Below are 20233 nucleotides of genomic sequence, written 5' to 3' on the forward strand. Positions count from 1 at the left end.
TGTTCCAAGATATTCCTTTCAGTGTTGTTTATAACAGCAAAAAATTAGAACCAAAATTAAGTGTTTTACAATTAGAGATGGTTGAATAAATATCAGTTTAGCCATACCAAAAGAAATAGCATACTACTATTAAAAACTATTAATGAACATCTACATTTATTAAAATGAAAATAGTTTACCATATATTTAGGTGAAGACAGCACATTACAAAAGCATATACACCATAATTCATGGTTATGTATTAGTGAGTGGGCAAAGAAAAATGTCTAAAGGTTGGTATTTTCTTTATAATAGAGATGGGGTCGCCCCATGTTGCCCAGGCTGGTTTCAAACTTCTGGGCTCAAGGGGTTCTCCCACCTCAGTCTCCCAAAGTGCTGGGATTATGGGTGTGAGTCACCATGATCGCCTAAAGGATATTTTTTATCTCAAGAGAAATAAGTCATTTATTTTACAAAGCATAATAGAAAGAGAGGAGTCAGGATGACCCCAAGGCTTTTGTCCTGAGCAAGTAGAAGGATAGAGTTGACAGTGGCTTAGGTGGGAAGGGGAATATTTGGAGAGAAAAGTCAGGGGTTTGTTTGGGGGCACTGGTAAGTTGAAGAGCCTATTTGATACCCAAGTGGAGTTAGATTGAGGTTTTTAAAGTCATACTCTGGGGTTAACTTTATTAACCTTTTCTGGGAGGAGGAGGATAGTAGATATTTTATGCTTTGCATGTCATTAGGTCTCTGCTCCAACTATTCAACTCTGCAGTTGTGGCACAAAAGCAGCATAAACTGTTGGGAGTGGCCATGTTCCAATAAAACTTTATTAACAAAAACAAAGTATTAAGTGTGGATGGAGGTGAGAAAGATTTAAAAGCAAGCTCTTGGAGCATGCTGAAGTTTAGAGATTGAGGAGATGAAGAGCAACAAGCAAAGAGTATGAACAAGGAGCAGCAGCCAATCAGGTAAAAGGAGGATCCAGAGAAAATGATCTCCTGGAAGAACACATTTGAAGGCATGATCTACTAGGTCAAATGTTTCAGGTAGATGATATGAGATGAGCATCGAGAAGTGACATTAGATTTAGCAACATGAAGGTTAATTTAGCAACATTAAGGTTAATTTAACAACACTGTGTCCATGGAATTATGAAAGGGAAAACCTCATTGGAACAGGTTGAAGTGAAAATGGGAAAAGACACCCTAGAAATCTTGAGCAAAGACAAATTTTTTGAGGACTGTTTATATAAAGGTAAAAAGAGACATGGGATAGGTAGAAAGAAGGGGATATTGATTCAAGAGATGTCTTTTTTTAAAGTGACCAATATAGCAGCATGTTTCCCTGCTGATAGGAGAGATCTGATAAGAGGGAAAATTAATGATGCAAGATATGATAAAATTGCTGGAAAAAAATATCCTTGAGTATTTGAGAGGACCTAGTACACAAATAGAGGGCTTGACTTTAGAAAGGAGCATGGAAGGTCCATCCATGCTAACAAAAGGCAGGCAGAGTACAGGTCTACTGATGCGGGTAATTTGGTAGGTATGAGGCAGGGAGGCTGTGGGAATTCTTTTCTAAATGTTTGTATTTTCTTAGTGAAATACAAAACAAGGTTATCAGCTAAAAGTAAATCAGGGCGCAGATGTTAGAGACTTGAGGAGAGAGAACAAATGTGAAATAGTCATTTAGGACAAAGGTAGGCAAACTTTTTCTGTAAAGGGAAAGATAGGAAATATTTTAGACTTTGCAGATCATTAGGTCTCTGCTGCAACCATTCAACTCTGTGGTTGTGGCACAAAAGCAGCCAGAGACAATACACAAATTGTTGGAAGTGGCTGTGTTCCAATAAAACTTTATTAATAAAGACAAATGGTAGGCCCATTTTGGCCCATGAGCCCCTCGATTTGAGAGAACAGAATAATTAATGGACTAAGACAACATAATAGGAATTTTAGGCAACAATAACATGAATGCAAAATGAGGCTTATTCACATAGTGATATAAATTTATCTAGTCACATTCAGCCCTGTGGGTGTTCACATGGGACTGAATATAGGCAAGATTTGGTTCAATTATACAACTCTGAAGAATAAAGCAAGAGGCAAGAGAGTTGAGTGTGTATGCCAGGAAATTACTGCAAAGATGAGCTATGAAAACTAAACTGAGTCAGGAGGGAATAAGGATATGATGGTATGATGTGTGAGGAACAGTGAAAAAGAGTCAGGCTTAATGGATTTAGGTCTTGCTACTAGCCCTTGATGCTCAGATACTCTTCCTGAGGGAAGAGGACAGTTCATTAACTACTTTATTAAAGAGTAAGAGATAAGTGACTCAACAACAAGTGACTCAAACTTGTTGAGTGACTGAATAGAACAGCCAACGTTTTGCAGGGTAAGAGTGATGTTACTCCCCATTTTATCACCAGGAAAAAGAGAATCCAAATCTATTCAGAAGTAGTATTTGAATAGATTTGTACTGTAAACACAATACATTGAATAGATTTGTATTGAATAGATTGTATTTTAAACAGTCTTGTTTATAATAATATCTAGTTTCTTAGTTATTAAAATTACTCCTTTTCTTCCTCTTTATATTACATAAAGATGTTCTTGCCTATTCCTTCTCCACAAATACTACATATACCCATTGTCACATGCCAATTCATGGTCTTTTTCTTTTGCTGTCCCACATTTTCTTTGCCTCTTAGCTTTTACGTGCAGCTGTGCTTTACTTTTTCTGGGCTGTGACTTGAAGAGGTTTATACTCTTCATATTTTTTCCCTTGAGACCTTTCTTTTGTTGGATTTCCACACTTTGAGATGATGGCTTTTTTATTTTGGCAGATTCTGCACAGGTGATGAATGTGAACAAGATCTAAGGAGGGGGCCTATTTGCTGTTCATACAGTTCAGGATTTACTCCCCTCCTTAAACTCTTCCAGGCCTTTCTACTGAGAGCAGCACAGTTTGTGGAATTCAGGGACCTCCACCATCTTGGCTCATGTTATTTTTCCACTTTACATCCTATTGCTCCTTACCTCCCCTACACACCAGCCAACTGTTAGGCACCCAAAGCTGCCTAACAGTTCTCCAGCCACCATGCCTTTGTGCACACAGATGACATTGATGGGACCTCCCTGAACCCCTCTCCATCTGTCCACTTCTCACCCTTCCTTCAATGGCCCAACACAAATCCACCTGTAGTTATTATTTTCCAAGACAACTGAAAAAAGCAATTACTGTTATCATGCCTCATCTTTTTCTGTACTTTAGACCTCTATTACATCATTAACTACAGTCAGCTTTATGTTAAATTTACATGTGCATATAAATTATCTCTCTCTGGGACATGAGCTCCTGGTAGAGATGCTTACATTCTTTTCTGTTTCATATACAGCACATAGTTGGTATCTGATATATGTTCATTAAAAAATAAATGAAATCCCTTATCCTTCTCATGCAAATGTGAGTTGTTAGCTAGTAAGTTTAAACCAATGTAACTCTTAAAAATATGGGTACTTGTGGCACTTCATCCTATCCACATGTCCAGATATCATCATCTTCTGGAAACCATACATTCTTGCCCCCTTACAACTCAAAATAGTATTATGATTCAGTTCTGTGGTAAATCCATGCTTCAGCAAACTTTTGTTAAATAGTTAGCATCTCAAAGAAACTTTATTTGGGGATGTTTTCTTTGGAGAATATGTGTGAAGAAACTAGAGAAAAGGGGACAATGAAAGAACAATCTTTTACAGTTTGTTTGTAATGAGCCTTGTACTTTACGTAAGTTATCCAATTCAATTGAATTCTCACAATAGCTCTGTGAGTTAGATATTATCATCAACATTTTACTGATGAAGAAAATCAAGGCTCCTAAACTGACACAGGTAAATGATATCAAACCTGGTTTGTATGACAATACACTGTCTTCCATTTTAAAAAGTAAATTGTACATAAATCTGTAATACTGAACCAAGTAGCTAAACCTACATACTTATTTAATTACCTTTTCATCTTAACCAAATTGTTTTCCTTTCTCTATTTAAAATTTATAGTATTATTTGCAAATAACAGAACTCCAATTCTATATCACTTTAAACTATTTTGTCTTTAATTTAACAAACACTTATTGGGCATCCACTCTGTGCAAAACATTTTTCTACACATTAGAATTTCAGTGGTGAGCAAGACAATCCTTGTCTTACTTATGCAGTTAATACACTAGCATAGAAATAAATCACTTGAGGCCAGGAGTTCAAAACCAGCCTGGGCAACATAGCGAGACTCCATCTCTGTAACATATTTAAAAATTACTCAGATATGGTGGCACACACCTGTAGTCTTAGCAACGTGGGCAGGCTAAGGTGGGAGGATCCCTTGTGCCCAGGAGTTGGAGGCTGCCATGAGATATGATCACATTACTGTACTCTATCTCGGGTAACAAAATGAGACCCTGTCTTAAAAAAATTTTTTTAAATTAAAAAAAATTCTGAAGGTAGGCATTATCAAGTGTTATCGAGATCACAAAAGAAGGGTAAGGGAGCAGAGAATGATAGGCAAGGGCTTTCTAAATGGCACTGTCAGGAAAGGTCTCTCTTCCAGCAGACACCTGAATTAAATGATAGAGTGAACCATGAGAATATTCAAAGGAAAACATGTCAGAGGCAGAGAGAAGAGCAAGTGCAAAGGCCCGACACAGGAACGTGTTTGGAGTGTTGCAGAAGCAAAGCAGCCAGTATGGCTGGAGCACCGTCAGTGAGGCAGAGTGTGGAAAAGGAGCTTAGAAACGTAGCCAGGGCCAGGCCATGTGATCTTTGCAGACCGTTCTGGAAACTTGAAAATGTATTCCAATGAGAAGTAAGGAAATGACTGAATAGAAGGGAATGTCATCACCTGACTCTGGTTTTGGAAGGACCTTTCTCAGTAAATTGTGAAAAATAAGCCAAAAGGGGACAAGAATGAAAACAAGGAGACCCGTGAGGAGGCTGTCGCAAAGGTCTATGGAATATAGGGGGTTTACTGGGCCACATGACCAGGAGGGCAAGGCAGTACTGGCCTAAGAATGACCAAGAAACCAAATTTCAAAATCCCATCAGGATGGCTTCTCTGAAGGTCTCATTTCTCACAACACGAGCTCCTTCTTTGCTCAGACCTGCTTCTCTATGACTGTAAGCAGCTCCAGGATTTGTGGTCAGAAAAGAAACGACTCTCCTTTCAGCTCCAGTGTGAAAATCCCTTGCAAGTACCTGGCTGGATCATGCAACCCTCTTTAGACCAATCACTCACAGTCTACTGCTGTGTGTACAAACCTGGCTTGGGGGGGTCAGGTAATGGGGTGCTCTAGAATGGGCAGCTAGAAGGGAGAGCAGGATGAAAGAAGTTTGCATTTTCTTTATTTTTTAAAGATACAGCAGGGGACCTGTGAAGACAGCAGAAGAAGGCAGTGTCTGGGGAGAGATTGAAGAGGGCATGCTGCTACCTCACTAAGCCAAACCCCAGTGATTTCTCCTATCTCTAGAATTTTTTTTTTTTTTTTGACATAAATCTTCTATACCACTGCCCTATTCCTTTCAAATGGCCTCCTATGGATGTGTATCAGTGTTTCAAAGGGAATAAAAAGGGCGACAATGCCAATTTCTCTGACAAATCCTCTAGCACTTCTGGTGCAATGGTGTTGGGCACTAGTGGATTCTCAGGAGAGATACACACATTGGCTCCAACCAGACGAAATTGGAGCCATGCTTTCTTAAAAAGCGTTCCTCGGGAGCCCAGAAGCAGTTTGTCAGAAATACATCCATCCATCCATAATCAGTTTATTGAATGAGCTTCACATACGAGGCCAGCCAAAAACAACTTGATTTTTTCCAGCCACCGATTTTCAAACCCTCTCTGTTGGATGATTTATCTCTCCCTGTGGGTTGTACCTTGAAAAGTTCTAAAGTGGACCCAGTCACTTTGGACCATTAAATCATCCACTAAATACATGTAAAGTGTCTCCATCTCCTACTGTATCAGGAATTCTCAAGACCACCCCCGGGTTCAGTGACTCACTGGGAGAACTAACAGGATTATGGAATAGCCATACTTACAATTGTGACTTACTACAGCAAAAGGATACAAAGCAAAACCACCAAAGGTTAAAGGCACATAGGGCAAAGTCCCGAGGAAACCCAGCTCAAGCTTCCTAGAGTCCTGCTCCTATGGAGTCACACAGGACACATTCATTTCCAGCATCGAATTGTGACAACACGCTTGAAATGCTATCTAACAGGGAAGCTTGGTTAGAGACTCCAGCCAGGGGTTTTACTGGGGGCTGGTCAGGTAGGCATCTTCTAGAACATACCAAAATTACAGACTACCAGAAGAAAAGGAAGTGTTCAGCATAAATCACATTGTTTATACCAACAGTTTGGGTACAGAGAGCTACTCTTATCAGCTGAGGTAGTGGGAATGCTTCTGAAATCTAAGTTCTCAGATGCCAGCTAAAGGCTAGTTTTGCAGGCAGTCCTTTCTGAGGAAGCAGCCTCAGGCCTGCTACGTGAACTCTTTCCTGCACACCTGTATTAACATGAGAGTGAGCCAGGCTGGCCTGCCCTGAAAGAAATCAGCCATGCTGTGTATTCTGGTTTCACCAGGAATACAGCTAGTGGAGGGTGTGAGGTAAAGGGAGAAAAACTCTTATTTGCCTGGTTTCCAGGATCTGGCTTCCTGCTCCTCAGGAGGCAACCGATACAGAGCTGAGCTTCTCTGGTGATGAGCTGTCTTTATGAGTTCTGTTGTGAGCCTCTTTCTGAAGACATCCTACTGCCCCATGGGCTATACCCACCACATAGCTTTTATTAGGGTCACCTTCGACTGGCAATTAATCTTCTTGTGGTGGGAGGGGGTGTCCTTTCAAAACAGCTCTGGCCAAGCGAGCCTCCACTGTACCAGCTTAGCCTGCAGGAAGGTACCAGGTACCATCGCCCCACCAAACCCAGAAGTGCAGGTGACTTCTCCCCCAGCTCCCCTTCACACTCTCGTGACAAACAGCTTTCCCCCAGCCTCTTGCCTTCAGACGTCTTCCTGTGCCTGTCAAGCTCCAGGAGACATGCACACATCTGATTCAAGAATTGTCCCACTCTCTGCCTTGTCTTTAGGGTGGAGGGTGAGAGGATCATTATTTTCTCTTATTGATGGAAAATGCACAGTATTCCCACAACTACTTAAAGAAAACTACTCACCAATTGTCTTCCACATCTTTGTACGTATAGACTGAATGCATGTGTGTGGACACACAGACAACCAGTTCAAACCAGTTTTAGGGGCCAAGTTATCAAGTCCGGTATGTATCTTTAGATTGTCTTAGCACTAGGGTATCAGTCTATATTCTAAGACTAGAGAAGTGGCAAATATTCATATCATTCATAAATACATTCATAAAAAAAATTACTTAGTATTCAGTGAATGTCTAGTTTTGCCAGTTAAAAAACAGTGCCAAAAAAGGGGTAAAGGGATTCATCATGTTGCTCTACATGCTCTGACCTGAACTGCTTCAGTTCTTCAGCTTTTTCTAGCAATCAAGATTACAGAACCTCCTGGAAAGATGGCTCTAGGCCTCATCATGGCCCTGACCATCCACCTTGGGCTCATCTCCTAATATCACGGACTGCACCTTCATTTCCCTTATGTGTGACGAGCTGTTGACTCAATATAATCCTGATGTCCTGGCCCAACTGCTCTAGTACTTACTGGACATAACACATACACATGCACACACCATGAAATGGCCATTGGAAGACTGTATGACAGATTCTTCTGAATCTTTGCAGTGAAATCGGCTTTAAAGTCAAATAAGTGCAATGGCACCAATAACACACCGAGATAGCTAGAACAAATGCAATGACAGAGTATCTAACAGGAACAAAGGTATTGCTCACAGTTCTGATAATGCTACCAGTTGCTTCCAGAATGATTAGTGGCTCCACATGTCAGGAAAGATTTAATTAGAGCAGAGGCTGTGATCACCGGATTGTCTAAGAAGACAGTGGTCCAGAAGGAAACCTGAGTAGGTAGCGCAGGCCCACTGTCCAAAAGGACGGTGTAGATAAAAGCACGTTCCTCTTATTTGCACCATTGTCTCCCAACACATTTTCTCAGACCTCAATTAAAAAGTTGATACTGTAATAATTTAACATTTGTTTATTTATTTATTTATTTTGAGACAGTCTTGCTCTGTTGCCCAGGTTAGAGTGCTGTGGTGTGATCTTGGCTCATTATAACCTCCACCTCACAGGTTCAAGTGATTCTCCCGCCTCAACCTCCCGAGTAGCTGAGATTACAGGCATCTACCACATCCAGCTAATTTTTATATTTTTAGTAGAGATGGAATTCCAACATGTTGGCCAGGCTGGTCTCGAACTCCTGGCCTCAAGTGATCCACCTGCCTAGGCCTCCCAAAGTGCTGGGATTGCAGGCATGAGCCACCGCGCCCGGCCATAGTACAATCTTTTTAAAAATTTTATTTTATTTTGTAATTGACAAATAATAATGTATAGGGTACACAGTGATGTTTTGCTACATATAATGTATAGCAATCGTATTAGGGTAATTAGCACATTAATCGTCTCAAACATTTATCATTTCTTTGTGTTGGGAACATTCAACATTCTCCTTCTAGCTATTTGAAGCTATATGATATTAACTGTAGTCATGCTACAGTGATATAGAACACTAGAACTTATAAGAAGACTTCAGACATTGATCTAATTCTAATAATTCACTTTTTAAAAATTAAGCTAACATTTAAAAATTATATCACAGGGCCTCGCCCAAGGCCTGGCACTTAGTAGGTGCTCAGTAAATATTTGTGGAATCTGTGTGCCTTTTCCTGATAATGACACTTACTGCTGCAACAGCCTGGAAAAATCTCTTTTCAGCCTTATGATTAAGCTTAAGCCTCACTTGCTCACTGAAGTTTTAGTCATTTCCTCCCTAGAGCATCTATTACTCTTCTACCTGGAGTACTCTGTATCCTATTTAATCTGTTCTCATGTTCTCTCTCTCTCTGTCTACACGGTGAGCTCTGGGATGAAGGAATGGTATACAATTCATCTTCATATACTCAGAGGTTAGCATACTAACCAATAGGTACACAGTACATATTTTTGAATGAAATGAATTAGCTGCTTGAAATATGATTTTTTTTTTTTTTTTTTTGAGACAGAGTTATGCTCTGTTGCCCAGGCTGGAGTGCAATGGTGCGATCTCGGCTCACTGCAACCTCCAGCTCCTGGGTTCAAGCAATTGTCCTGCCCCAGCCCCCGAGTAGCTGGGATTACAGGCACATGCCACCACGCCCAGCTAATTTTGTATTTTTAGTAGAGACGGGGTTTCAACATGTTAGACAGGCTGGTCTCGATCTCCTGACCTCTGGTGATCCGCCTGTCTCGGCCACCCAAAGTGCTAGGATTACAGGTGTGAGCCACTGTGCCTGGCCCGAAATATGGTTCTCAATTAGACCTTCTGATACCTTGTAGGTTTTCAAGTGAACCACTAGAGTTCACTTTCCCATATTTGAGTATGTGGGGTTTGCATCAGAAAACGCCTCTTATAAATCCTCATTATGTAGGCCACACCCATTTCCTTCCTTCGGCCCTCAATAACTTGGGGCAACTATGGGGCCATCATCCAAGATAATTTAAACTACATAACAATCATTTTTGCTTTCCTGTTGCCTTATCATCCACCTTATAAATCGCCCTGACTCCCTTCACCTTTGTCAAAGATTTTATTATCAAATGCTTAAAGAATATATGTTGCTGTACTACTTTAATTCATTTAGAAGGTTTACTGTTTTTGACACGATCCTTTTGGGGTATAGAACAATAAAAAGTATCAGAGTGATACTTTCTCCCAGAAAAATATGATCTGGAAGATATTGTGTTGACACTTGGAAAAGGGCAATCATCAAAGCTCTAGAGTGTTTCACTGACATGTGTCTGAAACACACAACACTTTGTAAACCAGGAAGAAAAACTAACCTTTGAAAGAGATGGCAGCTTTCATTCCCAAAGATGTTTTACTCTCCAAAAGTAAAAGTAAAACTGTATTTAAGTTCCTACTAGCATGCCAGGAAGTATTCAAAGTAAAACAGTTGATATTAAAATAACATGATCATAATTTAGGAATATATTAGTGAAAATATTTGAACTAAGATAAAAATAAGACTTTGAAGGTCAGTTTTGCTTAAACAGGTAATAGAAGTCCAATGTGAAATCACATTAATCTCACTGCTTATTAGCACTTCCCCAAGTTAAGTGTTCAGAACTAAAACTGTAAATCAACAAGGTTTTTACTGAAAACCTTTGCCCTTGGCACAATTAGGTGTTATCATAGTTCTGGAAAGAAATAACATATATCTAGCATTTGAAAAGCTTACAAACCTCCTTTGCTTAAAACTTACATACGTGTTGCATGGTGACATCAATCCCAGAAGCCATAGAATCCTTACCAAAGGTACCCTTTCTTCTTCTTTTCTCCTTTCACTTCCTCCCTCCTTCGCATCTTCTGGCATCCATCACAATTTTTTCCACCTTCCAAAAAAGTGAATTCCATAGTCTCTTAGCTAGCATTCAGTCATTTGTGCTATTCATTGATCAATAAATCAACATTTACTGATTCATTAATATTTCTGATTACTATGTTATGCCTAAATGCTATAGGGATGCCAGAGTCTGGCCCAGTACTATGTGCTGGGTTCTGTGCTAGGCATGAAGCTATAGAGATGATAGCATCTGGCCTTCAGGGGCTCATAGATCTTTTGGGGGTGACAAGCCAAAAGCAAGCCATTTTAATACACTGTTTCATCACTTGGCAAGTGATACAGTAAAAGCATGCATTTAGTTCAATCATTGCACAAATGAGGGAGTGATTAAATGATCTTCATAGTCAAGAAAACTGACCCCTAGATACAATTTTGAACTATGAGAGACAAGCTCTCTTGGTTCTTGCACAACCTCCTAAATGCACACATTTTTTTAGATTCATACACCTTAAACTCACTTAAATAAATTCATCTCCAGAGATTATGAAAATCTGGCTTGGTATGTGCAGAACAAGTAGGAGGTAAGGGAGAAAGTGCTGGCCACCTTTGGGTTAATTCAGAACATTTGCCAACTCATAATTGGATTCAGACCATAAAAACTCTTACAGGGTTAAACTTTCCAGACTAACTGTCCATAATGATCAAATCATCCCCCAAATATACAAAATGTTTCCATTTATTTGTAGTTTGAAACTATAGTAGAGCCGAAATATAAAAGAAAAAAAGTAGCAGAGCTTTTTCTATGGATTATTTATTCAATAGTATCTATCAAGCACTTCGTAATGTGTAAAATGTTTTACTGTGTGTCTGTTTCTATCTCCAGAAATGCGTTAGCCAAGCTGCTAGATCTTTGCTGTAAGACTGAATGGTAGGATTAAACTAACTAGCACATTTTAAAACATTTATGTTTCTCAATTGCATTTACTATAAAATTGAAGAAGTTTTTTTTTTTTTTTTTTTTTTTTTTTTTTTTTGAGACGGAGTCTCCCTCTGTTGCCCAAGCTGGAGTGTAGTGGCACGATCTTGGCTCACTGCAAGCTCCACCTCCCGGGTTCACGCCATTCTCCTGCCTCAGCCTCCCAAGTAGCTGGGACTATAGGCGCCCGCCACCACGCCCGGCTAATTTTTTGTATTTTTAGTAGAGATGGGGTTTCACCATCTTAGCCAGGATGGTCTCGATCTCCTGACCTCATGATCTGCCCACCTTGGCCTCCCAAAGTGCTGGAATTACAGGCATGAGCCACCGTGCCCGGCCAGAAGTTTTTGTTTTGTTTTGGTTTTTTTTAAAAAAACCTTCTAAGATCCCATGGCAAGGAATATTCAATATTATTAAAATGAAGCAGCTTTCTTTCAGGTTATTTGTTTTCAACAGCATGTAATTGCTATTTGAATTTGCTTCGATGAGTAAATATTTCACAAATATATATTCTAGCAGTATGATGCTTCCAAGATATCATTTATTTTGTTCATTCCTAGAAAAGAATACCTTAAAAACAGAAATTATGTAATTATAAGTAACATAAATTATATCAAAAGCTCAAACCCAACAAAAATGTGTAAAATACAAATGGATTTTAAATGTAGGAACACATGCTGCACCTGTACCACAAATAAATAAAGATTTAGATTTTAACTAGACATCAATTGTTCACTCACCATATTGGCAAAGATACAAGTGTAAAAAATGGGTACAATATGATGGTATCCATCAAAATGTAAAATGTATCTATTCTTTGGCCCAGAAATTTCACTTAGAAGAATCAATCCTACAGATAAACTATGCACATGTGTTATGTATCTGCAAGGACACTCAACACAGCACTGCTTGTAACAGCAGCAACCTTCAAAGCATGGCCCTTCTGTCCATCCCTACTGTCCCCTCCTGGCCAAGCCTCCATCTTCTCTCATCTAGATCACAGAAAGAACCTCTGCTTGATCCCCCTCTTTTCCTTCTTTTCCTCCTACAACCTCTATAGTAGCCAGACTGGTATTTTTAAAACATAAATCAGATTATGTCATTCTGCCACTTAAACCCCTCCCATGCCTTTTCATCATGCTTAGCATAAAATCCACCATGCTTATTCTGGCTCATAAAGACCTGCATTTCAGCCTGTGTCTGCCTGCTGACTTCATCCATGCCTGTTGGGCCCTCACCCAAGGTGCTCACAAGACACAGGCTTCTCAGGCACAACCAACTTGCTTCTCGGGCACAACCTGCTTCTCAGGCACAACCAACTCCTTCCCACTTCTGGACCAACTGCTTCAACTAAAGTAACAGACAGGCACTCACTCTCTAGCACATCATCCCATTGTATTTCTCTTTATGTCATCTGTCATCACCTGGCTGTGCTTCTATTTGTTATTAATTTATCTGTGTTGTTCTTCCTCTCTATCATATAAGGTCTAGGAGAGCAGGGATGTTGTCTGCCTCGTTCAGTTAAGTATTATCAGCAACCGAAAAGGTGCCTGCACCTAATGAGTGTTTAGTGAATGTTTGTTGAATGAATTAACCATCAGAAGGAAATGGAATCAATTATAGAATGCCCATCAAATGGAACACTGTGCAGCCACTTAAAATAATTCAGTGGACAATAATGCCAGCATTATCTTCTGACCATGTCCTTCGACACTGCACTAGTCTGCCCTGGGCCTCTCTCCTCAACCTCATCTCAGATCCCTGTGTTCTGGTCTTCTTGCCGTTCCCTCACACATTTCAAACCTGTGCCTCAAGGTCTTTGCATTTGCTATTCTTGCACCTACACCCTGGATAGCTCCCTCACTCACTTCATCTCCTCACAAGTCATCTACTCAGAAAGGCCTTCCCTGAGCACTGGCAAAACTCACTAACCTTGCCACTCCCTCTCCCCGACCCAGATTTCTTTTTCTTCTTACACTTATCATTTGAAACAAAAGAGCTTATTTCTTTGTGTCTGTGTTTATTATGTGCTTCCCCTGACTAGTGTGTACCTGGTTTGCTGCTTACCATGACCTCCCCTGCAGGTACAACATTGCCTGGCATGGAGTAACACCAAAACAAATACTTGATTAATGGAGAAAGAATTAATTAATGTATTATTTAGTGCGAAAAAGCAAGACACTAAACAGTATGTCTATAGTATGCTGCTGCCATTTGTGTTAACAAAAATGACCCAGATATATAATGTCTCTGGAAAGAAAACCCAAGAACATAGTAACAGAGATCGCCTCTATGGTAGAGAACTGAAAGGCTGAAGGCAGACCGAGGGTAAGAGGAAGACTTATTTGTTCTGTATGTCCTTTTTTTTTAAGATTGTATTTTTACCATGGGCATTAATTATTTTTTCAAAACAATTGAGAACTTTGTTATATCTGACAGTTTTGCAAGCTTATGTGTTTGAGACCAAAAATATCAAGGGCTTCACAAATGTTACATCTAATTGATAAACATTCAATAACCATCTATTTAGCAAGTTTATATTCTTGGCACAGCCCTATGCAATCTCTTGTTTGGATATTCATGAAAAATAGGGGGTTGCAAAGGATACCTATGCTTTCTGCTGGAAGAGGTTTACATTCCTTAGATGTAAAATGTGAGAAGAGGAGACACAGTAGTGTGGATCTCTAGTACAATAAGGCCTTCAGGAATACAGACAAGACCCCTGGACATTTTATAGGCCAGGAAAACAGCCTCTGTAACCAAGATATTTCGAATCTACTTACAAGGTTGAAATATGTCCTCATTGCTTAAAAAAAAAAAAAAAAAAATCTGCCAACAGACTCTACCCACCCTTAACTGGCTGATTTTCTCAGTGTTTTTTCTGGCTCTATCAAACAAATGTACTCTGCTTTAAGAAAACCAGCTATTTGAATATCCAGATTTATAGGAAATCATTTAAAGGAATGTCTTCTTGCTTTAAGGATTCATTCAAATATCATAGTAGTAAACACGTTTAAAATACGATTCAATATAAAAAATTATACACAAATTTCAGAAACACCATCACTGAACACTCAGGAACTCAGTAATTACTTGCTGGATGGATGGACATACCTATTGAAAATCAGTAGAGTGAAATGGATAAGGGCGTGAGTTGGGGTCCAGATATCCCCATGTTTGGATTCTATTTCTGCCGTTTGGTACCTGAGTCTGACCTTCAACAAGTGACTTACCCTCTCACAGCCTTTTAGTATTTCTTAAAAAATGAAATGAATGAGTAATGCCTCCTTTACGATTAGTTGTATTAAATGAAAGATGTGAGCCAATTTAGGTAAATATACTATCAGTATATTTTATCATTTATTATTTCCTTCACTTAATTTCTGCTTGCCCAAATGTGAACAAATGAATAGCAAGAACGCAACTGTTTTTGTATTTCCAAAGCCATAATATAGATAAATATAATTATGTATTTAATGTATATATATGTGGCACATAGTAAATGTTTGGTCAGTGCTGGTTATTATTGCAAAAAATAACAGAGAATTCCCAGAGAGTTTGACTCTGTTTTCCCATCCACAGAGACCAATTTTGTGCATAAGATCTCACGACATTTTATTGCTCTGGTACAGGGAGGGGTAAAAGACTGTGTAAATGAGATTTTTATGGCCTTAAAGTTATGGGGAAACAATTAACAGGTACATAAGTTAATTGTGGCAGAGATTCAGCTTGTTACAATTGCTAACATCTATTTCCTGTGTGATGATTAGTCATTCTGCAGAGTAAATACTGTGACAATATCCTCTCCAAGTTTATTTTATAGTATTACCTGATTCCTACTTTCTTAATTGAAAGTATTAAATGTAAATGTTTTATTTAATTTCCCAAGACTAGAATAGAATTTTGAGTGTTTGGAGTGGAAGGGGAAAATGGTACAAATTGCTTGAAATTTAGAGATGAAATGAAGTGCTCCTTCGGTGATGAAAAGTGTTTTCTTCTCCAATTTTCTGGCTTTTTTTTTTTTTCTTTCCTCCTAGCACTACCTGTTTGTTTAATAAAGTTGAGAAGTCTCGCAAAGGGCCTTATAAACACGTGTTATTAGATTTTAAATCTGATTTGAAAGTGCCTCTCTCCTACTCCCTCTGAGTAAAGTGACCTTTCTAAATGGAGGGAAGTGGGTTTAGATGACAGTCATGATAAATGCGGTCATGTTCACTCAATAAAATAAGGCCCAGTGCATTTGAGGATAAATCAGTGAAATGTACAGCCCCACCTGTCTGTCTCCATCATTCATTTCCACTGTCACTTTCACAGTGGCTGATGGATCACAGTTGCTGTAAAATTAGACAGCCTTTAATCTCATTTCATCCTGATTAGCTTCTCTTTCCCCTTTCCCTCTAACTCACTGACTGACACGCTAAAAACTCACACTGGGCTGTATGTGAACCTGGAGTACAAACCTCCCCCACTACCTGCTTGTGAGGGCGAGACACTTGTCCACCTCTGGAGAAATCTGGAAAGGAGCAGGCATGTATCTGTGGTTATTTAAAAGAAAATCAATAAGTGCAGTACCCAAGGCCATTTTAAACAATTGTTTGCTCTTGTTCACTACACTATTTATTTTGCTTTTCTTTGGGCTTAATCAGAAGTCAAAGAAATTAGGTCTTTCGCAAAATTCAAACATTGATTGAATATAGATTTTTTAAAATAAATTTGGGAGAGTTTTATATTCAGAATAATTTCAACGAGTATTTGAGTATATTTATAGCCTCTCAATTCACAGTAATAATTCAGAAAAGACAATAATTCAGGAATGAGAATACTGAAATGCTCAGCCAAGAAATATAGCAGACAGGTTTTAAAACAAGGGTAAAAATGTGTAAATAGATGAGAATTCCTTCAAGTAGCCTTCAAATTAGAACTTCAAAGACCTTCTTTTCTTTTATTTTGAAGAGTTCAATAGTTAGCTTAGTGCAATAGTTTCATTTGTTTGCATAAAGCATAACAATAGGGGTAATCAAATGAAAAAGAGGCTTAAAAATAAATCATGTATTGTTCCTTCACTTAATTTCTGCTTGCCTGAATGAGAGCAAATGAATGGCAAGAACAAAACACAAGTGTCATTTTATTTTCAGAGACTGTACTTTATTATGAAGCTGGACTTCTGGTTTAAAAAATAATAATACCATTTTTCATTATTTATAAGATCTGGGCAAAATGTTGAACTGACCAAAAGTTTAAAAGAAATATTTGAAGAGCTGTGGTCATAGAATAAGTTCGTTGTAGCTGATGGCCTCTATGACTGCTCTGTATCTCATGTGAATTGATGCATACAGCTGACAATTAATGCTGAGTAAGTTTACCACTGGCCAGAGGACGTTACCATCAACTGGAGTGGCACCAGGTTGTTCACAGTATGATAACGGAAGCTTCGTTTTGTTTTTGGTATTTTGGAACCAGCATTATGCTCCAAACAATGATAAACTAATTAAAGGGAAGAAAATCTTTCAAACACATTCCACCTCTGTTGCTCAATGAGCCTCACGTATACTCTGCCACAACGAATTCTGAGTAGTGAAGGCTGCAGGATCTACACAGGTAAAAGCGTTTTTCAAAGAGATAAACTGAGGATTGATGGGCTAAAGGACATTCTTGAGATGACTCTCAAAGTCAATTGACCTGATTCATGGACCACACAAACCACTGCCCACCCAATTTCTACATTATCTCCCAGATTGGAGGTTTACCTACCAATGCCTTCCGCCTTGTGAGTATAAGTTCAAAAACAATGCATATTTACAGTACAAATAAATAAGTCAGTAGGTAAATAAACAAAACAAAACTCCTAAAATCCCATGGTAAGAAGCTTAAATGATCTGATTTGCTCTTTCAGAGGCTGTGTTGTAAGTCTCAAACCTGTGCCTGTTTCTTATTTTTTATTTACATATCTTAGCCAGCATAAGTGCTTCCTGAGAAAAATAAAAGATAATAAAAACAAAATGGAATGAGAGCTATATAGCACCCAAAATAAGTCAGGCGTGAGATAGGTCTCCTCACTTTCTCTCTCTCTGCATTGGCAAAGGAACACAAAGTAAGAGTTGGCCCTGACTCATATTGATTTCCCACTGCACTGGTTTCTTAAGTGCTCTGTTGATCCGTGTCAAGGAATAAGTTCCCTGCCTGAACATGCACATCACCTCCCCATTTGTCCTCACCTAGATTTAAGGTGCCCATATGATGAGCTGAACAAGGACATCATTTTTCCTACTGGGCCCAAACCACTGTAGGAGATATAACTAATGCTCTATACGTTTACATTTACCATAGGATATTATTGTAGCAGAGACTAACACTGCACAGCACAAAAGGATACAGGAGCATCCTATCCTGGTACTTTGTGTCTCCCTAAAGGAAATGTAAATCAGAACAAATACAGAGAAAGCTGGCATTAGTGGGTTTCTGAATAATGTCCCCTCCTCACATCCACCACGTTTGGGCGGAGAGAAGGGAGAGGCAAAGAGAATAGATATTTGTGATGTTCCTGACAGTTTTCATCTTTGTTACAGAAGAGCTCCTAAGCAGATAGATAGAAAATGTGTGATTGTGCTGCTAATGACATTGTACAGGAAATTAAGCGTATACATTTGGAGGAGGCATTAAATCAGCAGGACCTTAATTTAAAAACTTAAAACTGTATGGAAATTCAGCTTGTTCATTGCTGTGGAATAGAAAGCTACCAAGCACCCTGAGTCTGTTTATGGAAAGACTGCCAGCAAACCGAGTTGGGCAGAGCATCTTAATGGCTCCAGGTGTATTCAGGGATACTTCTTCCAAGAAGTAACCCCAGCCCTGACCATTTAGGAGTGTCAGTCGTTCAGATCACTATCCACATCATCAGGCAGGTTAGGAGAACCTAGGAATTGAAAGCAGCATGACAGGTTGTTCTTGACTAATTTCTGGAATAACATTATGTAAAATTAGTCAAAAGGGGTTGGGTTTGAAACCGCTGGGAACACACCGTGGAGTCACTGCAGAGGGATCCCTGGATTGGTGACTAGCGGCTTGGCTACCTGTGCATTCTTCTTCCTCTGACTCAGTCTCACATTTTACGCACTTCAGTGAAACAAATAGCCAGTGAGCCAAGATAGCAAATCCTGAGATGGAAAATTTCATATGTCTTTTTTTTTATTCTTAATTTCAGTTATGCCATACAACAGTGCCCACCACTGCGTTGTGGAGGTGGAAAACTTCTTGTTCGTGTTAGGTGGAGAGGACCAGTGGAATCCGAATGGTAACTATTGAACAACTTAATTGGAGGTGCTCAGCAACTATGTCTGTAATGAAGGGCATCAGTAGCAGTCCATTTTGTAATTAGTGTGGAAAATACATTTCTGTGCAACGGGGACAAATGAAGTAGTCAGGAAATGGGGCTGACAATTGGAGAGAGGGTCAATCATTGAGCTAACTGGGGACATGTGTAGCAGAGCGATCACTCATCAACTGTCTGGGGATTTGGCTTCGCAGTGATACCCCAGCCCCTCTCCTTATCCATCCCCTGAGGAATGCTACAAGCATGAGCACAAACTCCCTAGAGGAAGGGAACAAGCTGCAGCTGTTAAGAATCCTCACCATCTTCTCCAACACCTTTCTCCCATTTTATCAATAGAATAATGTGGGTTGCAATACGCAATCATTATGTCCAGTCATGCCGCACATAACTTTAGATGAAGTTATTTTGCAGCAGGTATTACTCGACACCCATTCCAGTTGCTCTACCTTTTGCAAGCACTTCTTCCATAGATTATCCACCATCCTCCTCGTTGATGTGATTACATCATAAACTTATTGCAAAGAGAAATTAAACATTTTAACGCACTTCCCAAGTCGAACACAAGAAGAACACTGTGGCTTGCAGAATATGCAAAATTATCAAGATATTTTTGAAAAGCTTGCACATGAAGGAGGAGTTGCAGTTGTAGCCTTCTGTATAACAGAGATAATTATGACTGAGAAACTATAAAACAGCTTGCAGGTACACATTTTTACTTTAAAACCCTAGAACATCCAGCTGAAATTACATATACTGCATATATTTTATTGTGAACGCTCTCTTTCAGCATCTGCACCAAGGCAAATTATAGAAAATTGTTACATCTGTTCACTCTAGAAAATCTTCAAGGAAAACAATCCAGGCCACCCTCCAAGAACATTTCTTTTAAGAGAGGGGGACATTCTTTCTCAAGACCTGCAGCTTTGTTGTGCCACATTTTCTAATGTTCGAAAGAAGACAGTTCCTGGGCTCTGTGAGAAACAGATTTGGAACAGGAGCAAGGATGGTATTTCATGTCTCTCCCCTAACTTACCTTTGTAATGATGGATTCGATATGTTACCAGAAAACCCTGACATGCGCACAATGCATTGTAAACTCCTCATTTACTATTTAACTTATCCTTCTTCAGAAGTGATTTGAACTGTAAGGAGCATTTGTAAGCAAACACACAGTGTGCGGCCGCTGGGTTTATCTAAGCAAATAATCTGCAGAACATTCTTTTTGAAGGCCAGGTTAAAACTAAAACATGACAAGAGAAAACAGGAACGTCTTCAGCCTATTGCATTTCACAGGTAGAATAGGCTGTTAAAATAGCAGTCTTGGTGCCACAGTTCATTCTCACAAAACACTGTGAATCTGCCTGACTTGAGGTCTTAAGTCAGACCTTAAGCAGCAACACAGAAAACCTGTTCCATA

The 20233-nt window shown here is 39.3% G+C and overlaps 1 protein-coding gene across 1 annotated transcript in view; it reads left to right on the top strand.

Moving 5' to 3' along the window:
• The window catches only part of KLHL14 (kelch like family member 14), a 98703-nt gene that overhangs the window by 56764 nt on the left and 21706 nt on the right, over nt 1-20233 (top strand). Inside the window, exon 3 of the mRNA XM_023207734.1 lies at nt 18688-18777. Within this exon, the coding sequence (XP_023063502.1) occupies nt 18688-18777 (90 nt within the window). The remainder of the gene's footprint in view (nt 1-18687; nt 18778-20233) is intronic.

Source organism: Piliocolobus tephrosceles, chromosome 18, assembly GCF_002776525.5.
Source record: "Piliocolobus tephrosceles isolate RC106 chromosome 18, ASM277652v3, whole genome shotgun sequence".
Classification (NCBI taxonomy): domain Eukaryota; kingdom Metazoa; phylum Chordata; class Mammalia; order Primates; family Cercopithecidae; genus Piliocolobus; species Piliocolobus tephrosceles.